Genomic DNA, 22,063 nt, shown 5'->3' on the forward strand with positions numbered 1-22,063 from the left:
TTTTTATTGAGTAATTGATGTGGATTATTTTATTTTATTTTTAAAACATAGTATTACATTTGCTTATTTTTTAATTTTGTTTAGTATTTAGATTTATTTATTTTAGTACATATCATTTTTTTTCAGTACTCGGCATGCATAGCACGGGAGGGCGTACTAGTTTCTCATTAAAAAGAACTTTAAATGATTAATTTGAGTCGAACATTAAAATGGGAGTCCTAATAGTTCTCCTAGCATTTCGCCAATGCAATCTTACATAGTTTATCATTAAAAGGGACTTTACTTGATTAAGTTGAGTCGAGTATTAAATGGGAATCACTCATAAATATAATGTACAATGCTGATATGTATTTATAATACTAAAAAAATATTATGGGCCTGGACTGGGTTGAAGCGAGTTAGGCCTTACTTTTACCTAACTATATAATCCATAATATAATACGGAGTAGTGTCATGAAAATACATAAAAATTTATGCATAGACATTATTCATATTTTGGCCACACATTTGTTGGATAAGAAAAAGCTCAACCATGCCACTGAAACTATTTCCTCATAGCCTCTTTCCCACAGCAAAGCTTCAACCTCCGTCACATCTCTTCTCCGCGCCTGCGGTGTTGCAGCTGAAGAATGGAACAACAACGACAACAACAACGACAACAATGTCCCGCCTCAGAAACCCAACGCGGAGGTTCCCTACTACTACTGCTGCAATCTCAGCCTCATCTGCACCACTTGATTTAACAGAGGAAAATATTGAGCAGGTCCTTACCGATGCCAAAACAGAGGCAAGTCGAATCGAATTTCCATTAACACAGTCACTGCATTTACCTCACACTTTGATTTCTTGCAGCTGGGACAACTCTTTGACACTTCAGTTAACATAACAGGTGATATTTCTCAATTGTTATGATTCAGCGCCAGGAATTTGAATGTATAAATGTAACTGATAATGCGGATTGAATAGGAAAAGTCGAACTCGCAGAACTGGATGGACCTTATGTGAAGATCAGGCTCAGCGGCCGATTTTGGCACAAACGTTCCACGGTTTTGGCTAGGTTGGGGAATTACTTGAAGCAAAGAATACCTGTAAGTGCTGATCCTCGTTCTGTTTCAACTTCATTTGAAGATCGTGCTGAGCTCGTTTCTGGGCTTCCCTCATCTCAGGAAATTTTGGAGGTGGATATAGAAGACGAGAAGCAGCTTGATGATAGCCCTGCAAACTTTTGACACAGAGCTCACAGTGTCATTGAAACAGTAATCCTGTTAGATTTATCACCAACTAGACATTTATCTCGGTTTTATGGAGCATGAACGTTGATTTTGGTAATGATATTTAAATGCTACACCCAATGTTGAGGGAATATCAAGATTATCTATTGCATAAATGAGTAAACGACAAAGTATGGAAAAACGAAAGATTGATTAGCACAAGGATACATAGTGCAGGTAGAGGAACTCTATTCGGATTTAGCTTTCACATCATTCGTGGACCAGAACAAGATTGTGATCAAACCCTGCGACGGCTTGCAAAACATCAGAACCCTCTAAATATTCGACCAACACAGGTTCGGCTTCATCAGCAGAGCTACCCACTCCAAGCCGGCCATTTCTACCACAGCCCCAAGACCAAACCTCCCTCTTCTCTGTAACTGCAATAGAATGCACCCGCCCTCCGGAAACAGAAACCGGCACTTCACCAGCCAAACTGCCAACAACGAGGGGCGTATTCTCTGGACCGTCTCGCCCAAGTTGAGAACTCTGGTTCCATCCCCATGTAACAAGAGTTGGTCCATCTTCTGCGCTGCAGATAGCTAAAGAATGCCCCAGCCCTGATGCTACACTGATTGGCCGCAGGCCAAGGTCGACAACATGCAATCCTAAACCTTCTGTCACTCGACCTAGTTGACCGTACACGTTGCTCCCTCCACTTAGAAGAGTACCATCCCCTGAAAAACGAATCAGTATTAGCTTACAAATTGCCCCATCACATGATATGACAGCCTATCAATGGATAGCAATGACTTACTGCATAATATTAAGGAATGATCAAGCCCACAAGCAACATCCGCAACTTCAGCATCACCGACTTCTTCGATCAAAGTAGGCTCCCAGATTATAGGCATGTCCTTTTCCTTCTCCATTGCTTCTGAAACCAGTTTCTCAGCTGCTTCAATCATCATATTCTGATTTTCACTTGACGATTTCACTTTTTCAGCAATGGAATCCAATGGTGAGGCTTCCAAAGATCTGCCCATCCTCCCTAATCTACCATCTGCATAATAACCCCAGCCAAACAATTTCCCGTGCTTAGTCAGAGCAAGAACATGTCCCCAACCAAGTGAAACCTGCAAAATAATATAAGCGAAAACATTAGCATATTCAATCAGCAAAACAACTTCACACATGAGCTGTCTTACCTCCTAGGCTCGTACCAATCATAATAATCGGGTTAGGCATGCTACATTGTCTAATTCTTGAACTGTTCTATGATTTATTCTACCTTAAACTAGTACGAAGACCACCTTAACTATCTCTTGTCCAAGAAGTGATTCAACCCTAGCCGGTAAGACAGCCTCGGTGATATCTTTTCCAAGACCTAGCTGCCCACGCTTCGACTTCCCCCACACCCACAAGGCACCATCATCTCCAATAGCAGCAGATACAACACCAGATGCAAATGCAGATCGAACCATCACCTTATCCAGCCCTTCCACTTTTTGCGGTTTATTCCAAGTCTCTCTATATTAAATACATATAATATTATATCAAAACAATAACCACGAAGATTACAACGAAGTTAAAGCATCTGCACTCGACAAAACAGTAACAAGAAGCATCTTGCATTGTCACGCAAAAGAACAATGTTGAATACAAATTCTAGTTATCTCTAGAGGATAACGGAAGCACAAATTTAGCATAAAACTGAATTTTTCAGCATCAATGTAAACTGAACATACTTTTTGACTGTAAAATCAGGCAGTGCCATAAAACTATCCAATTTTCCGTTTGAATGACTAAAACGGTGGACTTCAATTAATGTAACATAAAATTACAGACATATGACTTCATGCACCACGATTTTGATTTCCACTATAGCTAAAATCCATGAACGAATTCGATCGTAAATAAATAGTTCAGCAAACACGAAATATTAAAAACTTCACAATTTTATCCTAAAAAAATTAAAATAAAATAACTTCACAATTTGGGGAGGAGCAAAACCTAGGAGAAAACGGGCCGCGGCCGAGCTGTGATTCGGTATTCCGTCCCCAGGCCCAAACGTGGCCCTCAGAAGTGAGGGCGAGAGAGTGGTAGTGACCGGCGGCGACGGCGCAAACGTCGGGCGGCAGGCCCGGTATAGGAGTGGGGTCGTAGGCGTCGGAGGCCAGCCCAAGGGGAAAGTCGTGGAGACCGAGTGCACCCTGGGAGTTATCGCCGAAGCTCATGACGGACATCCACCGGCGGCTCCGAAGGCCCGATCGGGTTATGGTGAGGAATCGTAGCATTGTGCGAGTTTAGTTGTTTGTGAGTGATTGAAAATGGTGTAACAGAGTTATACTTTCACACGGGCCTAACCATCAACTACCCCGACGGTTAATGGTTATATACACATTTCCGGCCCAACCCGTAGAGATATCAATTCAGCCCGAAACTTGTGGACTCGTGCGAATAGACCGACAAACTCTGAGGATTGGGCTAAAAATTTTTAGTCCAATAAAATTTCAGCAATTTCAGCTCGAACAACCCTTAACTGAACAACCCGACCACCTAATAGGATTGGCCTAAAGATAACGCAAATTCTATAAAACTGATTCGAAAATAATATATTTATTTAATTATATGAAATTTTTCTCGTTATTTGATTTTTAAATTTATTTTTACTTTGCCCTGTGGAAGTTAGTATACAAAGTTTTTTTTTTTCAAATGTTTGTGTAATAATATTTTTATTTGATATTCAAATGTCATGCCCGTAATTTTATTTCTATATGTTTTTAATTTAATACTCCCTCTGTCACCGTTAAATCGATCAAAAAAAATTTTTGACACAAGATTTGAAAAGCTAATGTTTTAAGTGAATAAGTGATTAGATGTTTTTTTACTTAAATTTATTTCATATAAGAAAATTGAACAAGTTAGTTGAAACCAAGGGAGTACTTATTATGAAATATATAAATATAAAAAATTGAAAATGATAATCATTTAAAAAAAAATGTGGGCATTCATATCCCTCTAAGAGTTGTATATTAGTTGGAATGTTATGTAAGTCGATATTGAAATATTATTTATTTATGTTTGTATTTGTTTATTATAAATATAAAATTGTCAAACAAATATATTAGTTAAAAAAAATTATATTTCTTTCGTCCACAAAAAATTTGTCATTTTTATTTATAGTTGTAGGGTCCACACATCTCCACTCATATTTAAAGTGGACCCTTACTCCACTAACAAAAAAATTCTCCATATTAAAGCGTGGGACCTTTATTCATATTTATAGTAGTAGGGTCCACACATTTTGCACTCATTAGTTTTAAAAAATTACTTTTTTCAAACCCAACTAGCCCGGTGGGCTAATCGGACTAGTTCGAAAGTTTAGGGTTAGAGTTGAGAGTTTATAACTCGATTTTTTTTAGCTCGAACAGCCCTCACCTCAACCCGTATAGCCTGCAACCGATAGGACTAACCCAAAATCGATGGATTGGCCCGGTTGACATCCCTACGTAATTGTAACTTGTAGAAGTAAGTATTTATTCATTCGATTGGATATGGGCAAAACAAAATGTCCAGATCTAAATTATACTCCCTGCATCCCACTTATAATGACACACTTTCCTTTTTTAATTTGTCTCATTTATAATGACAATTTTCTAAAATGAAAATAATTAGGGGTCTTAAATCATGATTTTACTAATTATCTTATTGTTTTCATGCCCCCAGCTCCCCCCATGAGGAGGACTCTTCGCTCCACTTTGGTGTTCTGGATCCCCCCAGAGTACCCATAGGTGAAGCTGAACACTGATGATTCGTATGATGCACAGACGCAGGACGGTGCGGGTGGAGGAGTGGTTTGGGACCACACTGTAGCCATTCTTGTTGCAATCTGCACTCCATGTGCTGCCACATCCAATTTCAAGGTTGAGTTGGTTGCTCTGCTCGAGGGGTTGAGGCTGGCTATTACTTTTTTTGCTCATATCTGGGTTGAGTTGGATGCTTCAGCAATCGTTTTGCTCTTGTTTGATGAGCATCATGGTCATGCTAGTATCCGTCTTACTGTTATCTGGATCCATCAGCTTATTGGGACAGACGAGTTCGTTTCACTCATATCCATTACAAGGGAAACAAGTCTGCTGATTTCACTCATCAGGTCATGGCACTGACTACTTTTGATTGTATTGTGCCTTTCGTTATTTTCTTGTTCTTGTTAGGATGGATCAGCTTGGTTATACTAACTTCAGATTTAGATATCATATCGATAGTTAGTTGGTTCTTGATCTACCCTTTTTTTATGTTAGTCACTTTGTCCTCTGTGTGTAGTTATTTTTGGGTTGCACTTATGTATGGTTTTGCTCTGTCTAATTTATGTTTTTTCTTGTGGTTTCTATTGGGTGTTGTCATTTTTGGGAAACGCCATGTATGTGATATTGTTGATATTTATTTACAGGTTAGGGTCTGCCTAATCCCTCACCCGTCGGGTGTTTGATTAAAAAAAAATCATATTGTTTTAATTAGCCCCCTCCCCGAAACCCAAATTTCGACCTTTATTGTGTGCACCGCCATTGTCCTATTTCTATTTTCTCTCTATCCTTTGCTTTCTCTGTCTGCAATTCGATCAATTCTTGTGAACCCTCACCATATCTCGTGGATATCGATGAAATTTGAACTTCTTTTCTGAAAGTCGAGATCGATGATGACCAGAGAGCTGAGATGGCTGGTCTACATAGCACCAAAAATCGTGGGAAATACAGAAAAAGCTCTCCCAACTGGAGTCATTCGCCAAGCCAGAGCCCATGGGCCTAGACAACGGTTTTAGAATGGGAGACTGACTATGTCGGCAATCTAGGGACATTTGTACCACAACTTGCTGGATCGTCTGCTTCATCCTGTCAACAATTATATCTTCACCACCTGTTTCAAAATTCGTAGCATCCATATACTGCAGATCTACTTTGAGATTGTAAAATGAAAAACTTGATTTCATGCAAGTAAAATGAGGAGTGATATCATTTATATTTCAGATTATGATACACTACAAATCCAATGTGCTAGATCAACTAGTAGATGCCTAGCCTATTCTAGGTTGTAAAGATTGAACACGAACACACAAGACGTTATACTTACATTGATTCTTGAGATAATCAATTCATTCAAAATCAAAGGTAGATACAAAATATAATCGAAATCCCGTCTGTTTCGCAACAACACTAATACATCAACAAAAAAGACAGCCAACTTCAAGAATGAATGTGTAAGCACAGATGCCTTTATCCCACATTGTTCCAAACTAATTTACTCATACAACAATATAACAAGTACAAGAAGAGGCAAGCAAGGCAAAGCTCAGAATGCTATAACACAACTCCCCACAAACAATTTCAATCTTTCAGGTACCTTTCCCTTGCTGGATTTGCTGAAGAAGAGCTGCAGCGAGCTGCAGTGTTGCTTCCAAACGCTTCTGTGGATCAGCATCAGGATCATCTTGCTCGGCAATTTGAAGTTGCTGCTGCTGCTGCTGCTGGTTTAACTGAGCCTCTCGTTGCGATACAACTAAGTTTGGGGCCTGCTGCAGCAACTGCCGCACTTGGTTATACTGTGATGCTGGGAAATCGGATGACATCTGATCATTAGCTAATCCGTAATTTTGGGGCATTCTGTACTGGTATTCTGGTTGATTAATGTTTCCTCCTGATGGTTTGTACTCTCCGGAGCTCGATACGCCACTCAATTGTCCCTGTTGTCCGAGAAGAGACGACGCCAGCTGAGCAAGTTGCTCCGGTGGGAGACCTGCAACAGGCAACGATGAAGAAATAGAAGGGTTTTCCGGAACAGGCCACTTGCCATTTCCACTCGTGGGGAGACCCGAGTTACCGGGTGTATAGCTACTATGAGTTGCTTCCTGCATTTGTCGAGGAACTGCATAGTAAGGGTGACCCATGGAGCCCGTTGGCAGATTAGAGACCTGTGGTGTAGTATCTCTAACGGTGGGGTTCAAGTCCTGATAATCATGGGGAGACCAGTTTGCTCCATGTGCAGGCTTCCGAACATAATCATGCCCTTGCGCATCAATTGACCGCATATCACTAATTGAAGATGAATTCCCGGGAATAGGTGCTACGGTTCCAGGTTTTTCGTAGCCAGTAAGAGGTGGTGGAGGCGGCAAGTAAGGCCCTGATGGTGAGACTGGATTCTGGTACACCGATTCATTCTGGAACGAGTTAAATGAAGTTTCTCGGTTTTCGTTTGGAGGAAGGGATCCATAGCTAGAACCAGGAGGATCTAACCTCAAGACAACACCAGAGATGCTCAGTTTACCTGGTACTTTCAGAACTTTCTCGGAGAACTCTGAAGGAGGTACGAGAAATAAGGTGTTCCTTTCATCCAATTTTACGACTGCTGCCCGCTGCTTCTCCCCAAGATAGCTCATGAATTCATTGTAATATGAAATGTCGGGATCATTTGCTGGGGCAAAAAAGACAACCCAAGCACTAGCCGCCTGATAGTAATGCTTCGCAAGCATGTCTAAGCTAGTCCTCGCTGTACAATCGAGAATTTCAGGCCTACATCATTCAAAATCATTTCATGAGTAATCCGGTAGCATAAAGTGACAAAGGTAATGAAAAGGCTATATCCAAGTACAATTGAAAAAATACTATAAGTCACATAACATTTCAATAAATTATCTACAGTAGCCATATTCTTCAAGATTTCATTAAGTTTCCGAGGAAAAAATTATCCAAATGAGAAAATAATGGATGTGCTTATTCATCTTTCTAGTATATCAAGTGTACTATCTGATAAGCATGAAGGCTGTCATAAACTGAGTGCTCAATAGGTTCCCAACAAAAGTGAAGAACTTCTGGCAGCAATTTGTGCTGCAATGAAATCTTGAAAGCTTCAGGGAAACTGAAAAACATGAAACCTGTTTGCAAAAGGATTATGATAGGCTTACTACTTACAGGACCATGTCCGGCGGTTTTCCAACAGGGAAGCAGCGAGCACGACAAACAGTTGTTCCTCCCTTGGCTATCATTCCCTCCCACCTCCAAACTTCTTTCGAGGAAGGTTCGCGTGAATCAGAGTTCAATTTTCTCCGATCAACAGGAGGCATCGGCAGAGGGGCAACCTGAAAATCATCATATGGTGCATTCCAATGATCACCCCTTTCCATAAATGGTTGGCCAGTGTTCATCAAACGCTCAGGAATTGGTCTATAACCTGAATGTCTGGAATTGTCATTGTTATCGAGGCCGGACTGAGGAATATTACGAGGGGGCATACGTTTCGATTTCTCTAAATCAGATAGTGGATATTCTGGTAACTCATTATCAAGAGGATATCTCTCGGTCTTCAGTTTTTTGGTCCCGCGCAAGAAAGAGACATCTTCAGGCAAATCCCACGGATCATCATAGATTGGACCTTGATGAGGAAAACCTTTAGGAGAGAATTCACGAATATGTGCTCTCATGTTCCTTGGAGGGCTATGGGGATGATCATAAACATCTGCGGATAACCCTAGCTCAGACCCATGCCCAGGGAATCTCCTCTGCTCATGGATATCATGTCTCCCAGACCACGAATTAGTATCCCTCATGTTACGATCACCACGATCCAGATGTGGCGCATAAGGAGGAGATCTGATGCTGGGATCCCCAGATATATGGCCATAGTCCCTATCAGATCCAAAGTCATCAAAATATTCAGTGCGTCCATATTTTCCAATGTGTGGCGAAGGAGGAGCATTTGAGCTCCTCTCTTTGTTTGATGGCCCCATGTCGTTCTTCGCAAAACATATATGTACACGGGGATTTCCAAATAACTTTCCTTGCAGAGTTTCTTTAGCCTCGCAGGCTGCCATCACATCTCTGAAGCGAACAAATGCATACGTGCGACCTGGAAATGCAGTTATCTTCTCAATGTCACCAAATGGTGAAAAGGCCTTTCTCAAAACATATTCATCTACTTTCAGTTGGGCAGGAAATCCAATCCACAAGACCTCACTTGGTTCTGCATTTTTGTCACTCATCTTGGACTTGCTCTGATGTGATAACTCAGGACTAGAGTAACGCATTCTTGAGTCCCTCGAGGAAAAGGGAGATCCTCGTCCCCTGGAATGTGGATTATCCCTCCGCTCAGAGTAGTCTGCATCACGTGGTGGAGCTAATGATTTTTCCTGCAAATTTGAACTCCATTACAACTATTGAATTACATACTTGTCAATGCTTGTTCGACAACTACCAATCCATAAGTAAATTGCCCAAGATGCAGCTATGTTAGAAATCTTCCAACCTCTCTCTCTCTCTCAGACAGACTCACAAATGCATAAACAACATGTGCTAGCCCCCGTGTCAATGTCCACTGGTTCTTCTCCAATAATACATGTAAGGGTTTACTGTTAGATATATTAGCAAATAGATTTGACAATCTATATAGTTAAGAGAAAGAAAATTTGAGAAAGTACTGAAAAGAAAAATCCAATATCCTATTATCCATATCAATTTTGCTCCAGAGTTCTAAGGGAGAAAATTCAAAACCAAAAAAGAGATAATGAAGTAAATTGTCTCTTCAGTCTTCACTTAAACTCCAAACCAAAAAGTAGATAATAAAGAAAAATCCAACATCCTATTATCCATATCAATTTTGCTCCAGAGAAGCAGTGCCTAAGTTCTAAGGGAGAAATTTCAATACCAAAAAAGAGATAATAAAGTAAATTGTCTCTTCACTTAAATTCCAAACCAATAAGTAGATAATAAAGAAAATTACAACACCCTATTATCCATATCAATTTTGCTCCAGAGAAGCAATGCCTAAATTCTAAGGGAGAAATTTCCAAAACCAAAAAAGAGATAATGAAGTAAATTGTCTCTTCACTTAAACTCCAAACCAAAAAGTAGATAATAAAGAAAAATCCAACATCCTATTATCCATATCAATTTTTCTTCAGAGAAGCAATGCCTAAGTTCTAAGGGAGAAATTTCAAAACCAAAAAAGAGATAATGAAGTAAATTGTCTCTTCTCAAACTCCAAACCATAAAGTAGATAATAAAGTAAAATGTTGAGAAACACATAATACAGGAAAAGTCTCTTCAATTATGAGAATAAACAGAGGATTTCACATAATTTCACTATAATAGCAACATATAAGCCTTCAAGCAGTAGTTTGATGAATGAGTTTCGCAACTCATCTATGAAAAGTGCACTCACTTGATGGTATAAAAGCTGAAAGATCGGAAAATCCCTCAAAGTCAAAAATGAATTCACTAAATTTGTACATACATATGTGAGTCTGAGCGTGAGTTTGACTGTAAAGCTATCTGCTAGGGTACCAAGTACCAACAAAAAATTTCTGCATACAGCATCTAAACAGGGAGATGTATCCTGCACAAGTCTGAAGTTCGAGCACGTTTTTTCGAAACAGAAGCAACATAAGTAGGAGTATCAAGAAATGCACAAAGAACTCCAACCTCCGAGGTCTACAAAAGTGAACAAAAGAATTCATTGGTGGGTCATTAATGGCCTTGTTCCCTGTCCAAAAGCGCAATTTACATTTTCATTCATTCACCTCACATACTTTTCTTAAATGTTTGGCGGTATGTGATGTTCTTTCTTTTTGTTGGAGTCAAGTTGTGTTGGGTATGGAGTATGCATTTGAAGGTGACTATGTTGTAGAATGTACGGTGTTCCTTGCAAATCTTTTGACCCCATCCTGAAGTATTGGTACATATCACACATATGACACTAATGCTATACCAAGTTGAGGCGACTGTGGTGACAATTTACACCTTCCCATTTCGTTGGATGAATGAATTTCACCAGACAGCCGAATTCTTCCACGGATACATGTAGCTCAACACACTGGACATGAAGAATATAATCTTTCTTCTCCACAAAACAGAATGGTAATCGTGGTCTAAATATGTTATTCATCACTATGAAATGAACAGCTCCAGGTATATCTCATTGGAGATATGCAGACTCTTTTCATCATCTTCATCGTTTTCCACCTTTCTGGAGGAAGGTAATTTGTGTTTCTAATGAACTTACTGGCTGACGGGATACAAGCTATGGGAAAACATATGGCAATTGCATGAATGCTCTGAGATGTGGTCAGCTGAGGGAAAGCATATAATGATATGATTGGTGTTTGATGCAGTGGAACCGCATATGGCATTTAGTACTAAAATATGCAAATGGATATACCTTGCACTGTTTGGTCAGAAGTAACAGTTCAGAACAATCAGTTCAATACATTAATCTAAAGTTGCATATTAGCATTGTGTTGAGATGAACACCGTCCTGCTTTTTTGAAAAGCAAAGTAGAAGCCAATAAAGGTAGTCTGAATATGATTTAGCTTTTCATTTAGCAAGTGGTGTGCTCATATAGTACCTCCACCATGATGTAAGATGTTACTTGTGCACCAAAGTTTTGATATACTGGAAAACCATAAGCGAGACATTCTGGTTCAGAGAACAGAAACTACAAATTAAGTCATTCTACACTGTTCAACTAGTTTCAACTTTTGGAAACATGTCTCGAGCTATATGCCTTAGAGGGGCCTGCTGATCAGTGATTCAGTGCTAACCCTATTCACGTGCAAGTTCCCAGCACTAATAATATGATGAAGTCTGATTTTTCTGGCTACTTGATGCCCATATGAAGAAATAACTCAGCTTTTTAGCGAGCAATGAATATGAACTTCAAATATTTCAGGCTTATTTTTGTTTGGCATAACTTCTTTCATCGTATTTAGAAACTTACTAATGAGGACTTGTAATAACTTATATATGTAACATCCACTCCATGAATTCATATAACCTATTGTAGATAACTTTATTCTGCAAGCTCCCACAAGAAATTACTAAGGAAAAAAAAATATAAGGCGATGTGGTTTCAGAGATTTTCAAGCATGACTGGATGAAGTATAAAACATAATTTATTTGTCAAGCATAAGTTCACAAATGATACTCCCTCCATCCGAGATATCGTTTCCACATTTGCCATTTCGGTCCGTCCGCGATATCATTTCCACTTCCATTTATAGAAGTAGGGTCTACAAACTTCCACTCACAACAATAGTGGGGCCCAAACTCCACTCACTACAATCCACTACTATCTATTATTATCCACCATTTTTTTTAAAACCCGCGTCATCCACAATGTGGAAACGATATCGCGGACGGAGGGAGTATTATTTATAAGCACCAAAATCCAACTTATAATTTGTGCTTCAAAGATACAGCTGAAGAAAGCTTTCACCAGATATGTCCCTTTGATCTTCTTGGGGGGGCTTCTAGAATGATACATGCGTGAATAGATTGTTTCTCCGAACTCTTAACTTAATTTAACACTATTGCAGAATCATCTTAAAGTCCTCCTAATCCCAGGCTTAATGCAATCGCTAAAAAGTAATGGATTCATATCAAATCCAAACATGTCACATATGATTTTGCAGTTTTCTAATGGATTACTGAAGTGGTTTGCAATTGTCTAATCAATTGCTTGCTTGGGACAAGTAATTGATTTTCTGGTCACCATTGTGGTGTTTCACCTCCTCACTACAAGAAACTTTGTAGGGTAAAGTAGAGGACTTCTCTGCAACTTTTCCACATGCTTAATTTGTGTGCTCTTTCTATTGCATTTATGTCAAGCAGATCAGTTGCATTTAAGAAGATTTCACAATGCATCCATGTTTTGATGGCAAGATCCTTGCGTAAAGAGCAAAGCATTGATTTCAGCACCTTGGAGTAATTGCACTTGATGTAAGATGTTATTCAAGAGCAAGCAAAACTTGCGCTAATTAATTGGAAAGCAGAAAGTGGAGCAAAATGAGGATTAGCATCTTAGTCATTAAAGACTGAGACTAAATAAGTATAATTTCTACTTTTTCGTGTTCCATTTTATTTGGAATCCCAGATAAGGAGAGTGAAACTAGTTCCTTTGAATAGTAATTGATATGCAATGAATGGGATAGAATTGATTGTGCAATGAGTTGAATCTCCATGTGTGTGTATGTTGGGATCTTCTGCAGTATAACAATCAACATGAATGACCATAGATTCCATAAAATGGGGCAAATAGTATATACCAACACAGGAAAGGCATCAATACAGTACCAGAAGAAAATAAGACAAAGATTGACAAAACTAACCGCCTTGGCATACTCAATTCTAAGTGGATTGCCTTCAATATCAAAACCTTGAAGCTCTTTAAATGCAGCATAGGCATCATCTTCATTTCTATAATTAATAAAAGCATAGCTCCGACCTGGTTGAAATGCAATGCTTTCAAGCTCTCCAAAGTGTAGAAAATGATGGACCACATCACTTTCAGTTAAGTTGTGAGGAAGATTTCCGACCCAGAGATGCCTTGATGGTGGCGGATTACTCCCCCGACCACGGTAGGATCTATCTTCTGATCTTGAAGGGTAATCCCCACGAGGTCTGCCTCTTCCTTCTCTGATGCTCTATAGAACAAAAGACAAATTACATATATCAACCTAAAAGATATCTATATAGTTTCTAAAAGAACACACCATTGACATATTAGGTCATTTGAAACTTGTTAGAAAACAATAGTCAACGAGAGGGATAATCCTGCAAACTGGACTCCAAAAAAGATGCAGCATCCATGCAGGAAAAGAATCGCAAACACTCAGAGAGAAGGAAATACTCTATACATTTCCATAAAGCAAATAAATGCAAGTGCATATTACAAGCAAAGTGGTAAATAAAATCAGACAACAACTAACTAAATAATTAACAAGGCAGTAGATGTGAAAACGGAAAATCCTTTTAAAGAAAAAGTATTAGTTAAAACAAAAAACAAAGTTATATAAAAATAGTATATAAAAATGATGCTCCAAGAAGAGTAGGAACATCCACATTCTTGACTTGGATACATCTTAACAGTTATGATGAGCATACTTGGCAGCAGATAGCATATTTCTTCTATCAAAGTTAAGGAGAACATTTATCTATTACAGTAAAGCCAACAATACATTCTATCAAAGCAAACCAAATGTAAAAAACTAACGATTCTGACAATGGCAATGGATAAATGGAGATGGAAAATCAATAAACCTGAGACCTGGACCCCTAACTATTCAGGCATTAGAAATTGCCGATACAAACCAGAAAATTACTAAAATCAAGCCAATTCCAAACAATTGTATATTGAAAAAAATCATCTCTATGTGAAATTCAATACAAAAAAGAAAAGATAAAAGAGCAAATCCAGAACTGACCATTTTCCTTTGGTCTACAAAATTCACTCCGAGATAAATCTAAAAGACTGCCAGAGAATCCGGCAGAAGCTCGCTACCAAATACGCTGGTTGTAGAAATACTATCAATGATCACGCTAAAATGACGAAAATTAGGGCTGGATGAGAGAGAGAGAGGGGTTTGGGTGTGTTAGGTTTTAGGCGAAGAATTTCACTGAATATGTGCGAAAGAGGCGAAGATGGCGTGGGCCACGCGCAAATAAGCTCTGTGCAGCGCAACAGTAGCAGATTAATAGATGAGCAGTCGCAAAATTACTAGCGCTAAATTTACTTTGCGCCCAAATTTTGTACTACAACATAATTTTAGGGTTTTCCTCTTTCCAACCTAATGTTTCGATTTTTTATTGGTTGTCAATTATTCTCTAGCCCTCGAGTACTTTTGACAAAATCATTTTAAAACCGAAAGTATTTTTTCAATTTTTTGTAACTTATAATAAACTAGTTTTACTTCGGTGTCATGCACGAGAGACAACTTATTAAATAAAAATTTACTCCCCCGTCCCAATAATATTGCCTCACTTTTCTTTTTGGTTTGTCCCAATAATCTTGTCTCATTTTCTTTTTAGGAAAATTTTAAAGGATTATTAATTTTTAAATAAACATGATTTTAATTAACCAACTAAACAAATCCCCCTTATTTGAGGGAAATATCATACCCACTTGGCTCTCTCTCTCTACTGCCTCCCCCATTTCTCCTCTGTTCTACCGGCGTCGCCTCCCCTTCCTTCTCTGTTCCACCGGCGCCCCCTCCCCCTTCCCTCTCTGTAACTCCACCGGTACCGCCTGCCCCCTTCCCCCTCTGTTCCTCCGGCGCCGCTTCCTCTCTTCCACCTCCGTCTCTCCGCCTCTTTGAGGTCCATCTCTCTCTGTGAATTGAGGCTATTTGCACAGATCTAGTGATGAAAAGCCCTTGAGAGGTCGACGGAGCCCCAATCGGCACCGTAGAGGACGAAGGTAGGGCGGATGTAGTGGTGGACGACCCACTTGACGGTGACTTTGCCGAAAACATCTGAAGAGACATGGGCGGATGTAGTAATGGGAGAGAATGTTGAGGTTGGAAGTGAGAAGAAAGTCGAGGGGACTTCTTTACCTTTTGCTAATATAAGGAATTGGAAGAGACATGGTTCAGTATGGCAGTGGAAGGGACCGATTGGGGCTCTCAGCCGAGGAAGGAGAAGAGAAGAGAGAGAAGGAGGTGTCGGCCCTCCACTACCCGCGGCGGCGGCGATTCATCAGAGGATAAGCTAGGGCACAAAATTGTAAGTGAGTTTGGAGCCTTGTGTCTTCTTCACGCGAATTGGGAGACGGGAAGATAATCTCGTCGGCCCTCAACAGTGCCGAGGCTGAGAAGACCGGCGACTCGCCGGAGTTCCAGTGTGATGCGACGGCTCTGGGAATTGAGAGTGAGACGATAGTTGTTTTAAAGACATTCTTAGTAAAGATTATAAAAACTACTCAATTGGCTCATTGCACCAATTTATAATGATGGATCAATTCAAAAATCGATCTAAAATCAATCATCCTATACGGTGCACGAGATTAGGGTACACGAACTACAGCACGAACCACTGCACTGCACGAATGATTCGTGTACCCTAATCTCGTGCACCGTATAGGATGACTGATTTTAGATCGATTTTTGAATTAATCGATCATTATAAATTGGTGCAATGAGCCAATTGAGTAGTTTTTATAATCTTTACTAAGAATGTCTTTAAAACAACAATATGGCTTATTATTCGTATAAATCTTAAGTTACTTCATTAATATTTATGTGGATTCTCTTACAAAGTTGTAAGTTTTAACTTTCACTAATCTAATAGAGAATTCAATAAAATCGTGTTAAGTAAGTTTATTTTGAGATTTGAAGCATAATTCTCAATGAAAATGAAAATGTTAACATCCATATCGATGCCAAATCATTTAAAAGTATGTTATTTGATTTCGTGTATGTTATTTGATTTCGTGTCTAGTGTTGTGTCCAAAAGGTAATAGTCGTGTACAATATCTCGTGCACACTTGAACATGTTCTTCAATACACGACATAGTACACGAAACCTAGAAACATAAACACGAAACAGTACACCAAAGCTGTTTTTATTTATTAATATCAAGTGCACGAAGTCATACACAAAACCTATTTCTTCAGTACACGAATAGTACACGAAATCTGTAAATTAGAACACAAAGACATACACGAAACCTGGCATCATCCATAGTTATCAAGTGCACGAAATTGTACACAAAACCTGTTTCTTCAGTACACAAATAGTACACGATTACAGAATTTAAGCACAATTTCATCCTACAACCAACAAAAGCTCCAACAATACATCCATCCACAATAACAACATAGTCCAAAATGATAACATCCATCCATAATAACAATACGGTTCAAGCTACATAGTCACATTTAAATGAAAAATGACACTTAAGATTCACCAACCTGCATAGGACATAAATTTCTTGTATGCTTTTCGCTCTTGCAAACACTACACTTCTTCTTGCGCCGCCTTCTTGTCTCAACTGTTTGTTCTTGCTCTTCTTGTTCTCCATCTCCAGCTGGTTCATTCAAATCTACGTCTCCCAACACGAGTGATGCTGTGCATTTACGTCTATTGTGCCCCACAACCTTGCAACGCGAGCATATTTTACTCTTTGCTCTCGACGAACTCTCCACAGCGGTTTCAACAGTGGATTGTGCCCGTGTCATCTTAGGATGACCTGACTGACGTTTGATAATTGGGGGCTTGACAATATACGACGATACTCCTTCTGGCACATTCCACGATGTTGGATGTGGTACGGGCGCGATGCGAGCTGCATAAGTCTCCAACAAGGCATATTGTTTGAAATATCGGCCCACAAAGTCGGTGACGTTTAAACCAGAACGCCTAATGGTAGAAAAATATACGAAAAAGAAAAAGTTAGCTTTCAAATACATTACTTATATAGCATCCCCAAAAGAAAATAAAATAGTTAAATTCCTCATGTGCTACTTATTTAGTAAACAAGTATCAAATCTAGAATTGATTTAACCAAAATCATATTTATGCATCACGTAATTGCTATTTAGAATTGATTTTCAACACTTAGTATTTAGTAAATAAAAGTTTGAATTTTATAGACTTGACATATGCCTCAAAGTCTAATGTGCTTAGGGCAACATAATTAGATGTAAAGTGTAATTCGAATAATTCAATTGAATTATTTGAAATTAGATAGTAAACAAGTAAGAATAAATAAGACAAATAATAAGATTATGACAAACTAATACTACGATTTTTCAAATAATTCAATTCAAACGTACCTTATAGCAGCGCAAGCGTGACGACAAGGGATCTGGTCCAACTCAAACTCACGACACTCACATGTCCGGTTCTCAAGGTCGACCACAAAGAATGTGTTCTCTTCCTCAACTATAAACATATGCGTGGTAGTTCCACGAACAACTAAGCGGTGCCCTTGTTCCACAGCCACATGTACCTTAGACGACACCACCTCAGTCAATTCATGCGACCGTGCAGCAGCAGTGGATCGTCTTTTGTCAAACCATTTTTCTACGATAGTTCGAAAGGACTCAAGCAACGAGCAAACTGGTAGACGTCGAGCCCACAATAATCGACTATTCAAACTCTCGGCTGCATTTGACGTCATGAAACTGGTACGTGGTACACAACACTTCAATCTAGCCCACCTATGCTCCCCAACAGTAAGTAATTGTTTGTGTGCTGCCGATTTCATAATGTGCAATGCAGCAAAATTTCTCTCGAACTCCTCAGATCGATAAGTATATGCTGTTGCTTTGAAAAGTGCTGCAACATGTTGCCCGTAGCGTGCAAGATTTTTCTGTATATGGTAATAACAAAATCCATGGGCCGCATTCGGATACATTAACTCCACAGCATTTTTAATGCGTTTATGTTGATCAGACACAATCAACAAATCATCAGGCTGGTCAAAACAAACACGCAATCGATGGAAAAACCATGTCCATGACTCGTCGTTTTCAATTGGGCCAAGCCCAACTGCAAGAGGAAACACTCACTTGTTCCCATATTTTGTCACAGCGACAAACAACACGCCTTTATTCTTTCCCTTTTGATGGGTCCCGTCTACCACGATGACCGGTCGCAAATGATTCTCGAAAGCATTAATACTCTATCCAAGAGCAAGAAACATATATCGAAACTTACCATCAGGGGCAGTCTCAATATCATATACGGTCTGTGGATTAGACTATCTCAACAAATACAAATATGAAGGAAGTATCTGATAAGACTGATCATAATCTCCATATGTCATGTCTATTGCAATGTTTCTTGCTCGGAGAGCAAAGCTATAATTGATCTCAATACCAATAGTCGCTGCATTTCACTAACCATCTCTTTTGGCTTAAGTACGACCCCCTCGCCAACCAATTTTCGAGAAAAATACTTACCGATAACCTTAGCAGGTACCTGTCTTGGAGTAGTACGATTCAAATTAGTGTGGCAAGTATGACTCGGGTCAAACTTAATTACCCTCCATATCGATCCTTTTTGGACAACACGAAGTTTAAACGGACAACCATCATGTTTGCAAACAAACCCTAGACGCGTCGTGCTCGATCGATCCACAACGTACTCCACATGATTGTCCATATGGTACAATCCCACTGCAATAGTCAAGTCATCCTTCGTAAGGAATGTCGAACCCACCACTAGCTGCCCAATTCCTCCAGATGGTTCACTCCAACCTAATGTCACCGAGATGTCATTATCAATGAGTGGAACCGTCCAATTGCATATTTCTTGCGCTGCCTCGTCAGCTCCAGTACGAATGATGCAGCCCGAACAGAGCCAAGCTCGCGCCAAAACAGATTGGAATCCCGCGCCGGACCAGCGCCAAGGCGCCAGAGGAATCAAGGCGCCAGAGGAATCGAGGCGCCAGAGGAATCGAGGCGCCCGAAGAATCAAGGCGCCAGAGGAATCGAGGCGCCAGAGGAATCGAGGCGCCAGAGGAATCAAGGCGCCAGAGGAATCGAGGCGCCAGAGGAATCAAAGCGCCAGAGGAATCGAAGCGCCAGAGAAATCCTCCCGCCAGAGGATTCCTTCCGCCAGAGGAGTCCTTCCGCTAGAGGAATCCTCCCGCCAGAGGAGTCCTTCCGCCAGAGGAGTCCTTCCGTCAGAGGAATCCTCCCGCCAGAGGAATCCTCCAGCTAGAGGAATCCCGGCTTTCCAGAGCAGAGCGTACGGAGCTGGTTTTCTCGCTAGGGTTATTTTAGCTTGTTGAGCAAGTTTATTAGTTTCCTTGTTTTTACGATTATGTCCTTCGTTAAATTAGGGTTTTATTTTGTGCCTATATATATGGCGGCTGTATGGAACAAACATTGAATTAACTTTGATGATATATGAAAATTGTGAGATTATTCTCTCTTGAGAACTTCGAGTTCTTCTTGGATTTTGCCCAAGCAAATCTAACCTATCGGCGTATCGGCGGGTTCACCATCCCTCGTCGTGTGTCATTCATCGTCCCCGAGTTGCTGCGTCAACATCACGTTGGGGTTTAGGGATTCGTTCGCCTAAATCATTTCGTGGGTTAGATCCAGAGGTTTTGGGATTTCCATCTTCTCATTCCACCTATCGACGAATCGACGAGTTCTTCATCCCTCGCCTTGTGTCATTCAGCGTCTCCGAGTTCTTACGTCAAATGCACGTTGGGGTTTAGGGAATTATTCGCCTAGATCATTTCGTGGTTTAGATTCAGGGGTTTTGAGGCATTCCATCTCTTATCTGTAATTTCAATTTGTTCCGTTCAATTTCAGTCTTCCGCGTATAAATCAAATAGATCGGTGATTTCACCATCTTTACGTTATTATTTCCATATTTTCCGGTGAAATCCATAATCACCGGCTAAGTTCATATTTATCTTTAATTCAAGTCTTTATTTCAGATCTGCATCGTTTAAAGATCTGTTCGATCTTTTGTGATCATATCAGAGATCTAGCGATCTCATCTTATATTAGATGCAGTTCTCGTTGTCAAGGTCAAGAGATCTACAGATCTCTTTCTTATATCAGTTGGTATTGCTCTGTTTTGGGACATTCCACCCTTTATCTGTATTTTTAATTCAAAGTCTTTATTTCAGTTCAGGATCGATCTAAAGATCTGTTCGATCTTTTTGTTCACATCAGTTGGTATCAGTTTTCCGGGTTTCGTAAGGGTTACGCTATATATTAAAAAAAAAAAAATAGGGGAAGCAGAACACATCAAATTTGTGTCTCGTAAGGGTCGAAATTGTCCAGGATTTTGTCTATCTGTTGGGTTCTGTTCTCAATTTCAGGGTGTTCTGTTGGGTTTTGTTGGTCGCGTTTCGTATCCAGGGAAGATGTCGATGCCTTCATTCCAAGGGAAGAGCGATCCCGACCAATATCTTGAGTGGGAGAGAAAGGTCGAGTTAATATTTGATTGCCACAATTTTTCTGAGATCAAGAAGGTGAAATTGGCAGCGAGTGCGTTCACGGATTATGCACTGGTGTGGTGGGATCACATGGTTACAAGTCGGCGGAGGAACGGAGAGGCTCCTATTCAGACTTGGCAAGAGTTCAAAGCGGTGATGAGCAAGCGTCATGTGCCTAATCATTCCTACCGGGAGCAATATCAACAGCGACGACCAGCTCAAAATTTTCGAAGGGGTCTCATGAAAGATGAAAAATCTTTCAAGGAAGACTTAGAGAATGTTCGTCAACAATTCTATGGCTGTAAGAGCAGGCAAGATGGCGCAAGGGATGATTGGATCTATGAGAATCGGGGCCCTTGGAGGCAATATCTACCATTTTCTAGTGGTTCCTCGTTCAAAGGTAATCAATGGAAAAATGAGGCGCTGCCACGTGATGATAAGAAGCATATCTTTAGGTCTCGGACCGAGGGTGTGCGATCAGCAAATCTGGGCACTCCGATAGATTCTGATGGTTGCCATCGAGTTACAACGTGGTGCATGTATCAGGGATTTGGACATCGTATGAGTAAGAGTTCGAGCACACCAGTTATGATCATGAGAGATGATCGTCTGGTGGTGACTGCGGGAGAGGAGACCGAGCCTGATATGCCCAAATTGGAGGAGACCGACGCCGAAGTGGCAATGGTGGTGGAGATTGATAACGAGGTTGTTGCTCTCAAGGATGAGGAAACCGATCCTGATAGACCACAATTGGAGGAGACCGACGAAGCAAAGGCAGTTGTGGTGGCCATCGATCGAGAGGTTGTTGTTGTTGAAGAAGAGGAGCCCAATCTTACGTTGCTGACATTGCCAAATTCACGTGAGAAAGTGCTTGAGGAATATGTTCTGATTCCTTTGGAAGCCAAGGTTTTGCTGATCACGTATGCAAGTGAATTCTTTTGTGATGAAGCGCCGATGCATGCTACATGGTTGTTCGGAAGAGAGAAGAGGCATGGAGGTATTTTCAACAGCAATCTCGGCATGTTCAAAGTTCAAGACAATTCAGCGTTTGAGCCGACGCATATAGTTTTTGATCCCGGCAAGATGAATGGTGGACACGAGAGAACAGCTAGGGTCCCTCACT

At 40.2% G+C, this 22,063-nt stretch overlaps 4 protein-coding genes across 7 annotated transcripts; 1 reads left to right on the top strand and 3 right to left on the bottom strand.

Annotated features, from left to right (window-relative positions):
• Window positions 1-384: 384 nt before the first annotated feature.
• On the bottom strand, window positions 385-3,666 carry LOC131012192 (uncharacterized). Of its 3 annotated transcripts, none has more exons than XR_009097229.1 (5): window positions 3,225-3,666; window positions 2,525-2,741; window positions 2,029-2,347; window positions 831-1,948; window positions 385-725 (listed from the first exon to the last, which is right to left on the bottom strand). XR_009097229.1 is itself a non-coding variant. In XM_057940101.1 (4 exons), exons 1-4 carry the CDS (start codon window positions 3,506-3,508, stop codon window positions 1,482-1,484), a joined length of 1,287 nt encoding a protein of 428 aa, XP_057796084.1. In that variant the 5' UTR covers window positions 3,509-3,666; the 3' UTR covers window positions 385-1,481. The 3 variants fall into 3 exon arrangements, 1 of the variants encoding a protein (XP_057796084.1); XR_009097228.1 differs by having other exon boundaries at window positions 385-733; XM_057940101.1 differs by having other exon boundaries at window positions 385-1,948.
• LOC131012193 (uncharacterized) lies at window positions 465-1,369 on the top strand. 2 transcript variants are annotated; one of them, XM_057940103.1, is made up of 4 exons: window positions 465-787; window positions 853-889; window positions 967-1,088; window positions 1,167-1,369. In XM_057940103.1, exons 1-4 carry the CDS (start codon window positions 533-535, stop codon window positions 1,227-1,229), a joined length of 477 nt encoding a protein of 158 aa, XP_057796086.1. In that variant the 5' UTR covers window positions 465-532; the 3' UTR covers window positions 1,230-1,369. The 2 variants fall into 2 exon arrangements, with proteins under 2 accessions (XP_057796086.1, XP_057796085.1); XM_057940102.1 differs by having other exon boundaries at window positions 533-787; window positions 967-1,369.
• Window positions 3,667-6,318: 2,652 nt separating the features above from the next.
• Window positions 6,319-14,821, bottom strand: LOC131012194 (flowering time control protein FPA). Its single transcript, XM_057940104.1, has 4 exons — window positions 14,462-14,821; window positions 13,367-13,681; window positions 8,177-9,390; window positions 6,319-7,777 (listed from the first exon to the last, which is right to left on the bottom strand). The coding sequence occupies exons 1-4, from the start codon at window positions 14,462-14,464 to the stop codon at window positions 6,604-6,606; spliced, it is 2,706 nt and encodes a 901-aa protein (XP_057796087.1). The 5' UTR covers window positions 14,465-14,821; the 3' UTR covers window positions 6,319-6,603.
• A 2,109-nt stretch (window positions 14,822-16,930) lies between these two features.
• LOC131008379 (uncharacterized) lies at window positions 16,931-18,884 on the bottom strand. Its single transcript, XM_057935262.1, has 4 exons — window positions 18,858-18,884; window positions 18,696-18,738; window positions 17,810-18,527; window positions 16,931-17,393 (listed from the first exon to the last, which is right to left on the bottom strand). The coding sequence occupies exons 1-4, from the start codon at window positions 18,882-18,884 to the stop codon at window positions 16,931-16,933; spliced, it is 1,251 nt and encodes a 416-aa protein (XP_057791245.1).
• Window positions 18,885-22,063: the final 3,179 nt, after the last annotated feature.

Source organism: Salvia miltiorrhiza, chromosome 2 (assembly GCF_028751815.1).
Source record: "Salvia miltiorrhiza cultivar Shanhuang (shh) chromosome 2, IMPLAD_Smil_shh, whole genome shotgun sequence".
Classification (NCBI taxonomy): Eukaryota; Viridiplantae; Streptophyta; class Magnoliopsida; order Lamiales; family Lamiaceae; genus Salvia; species Salvia miltiorrhiza.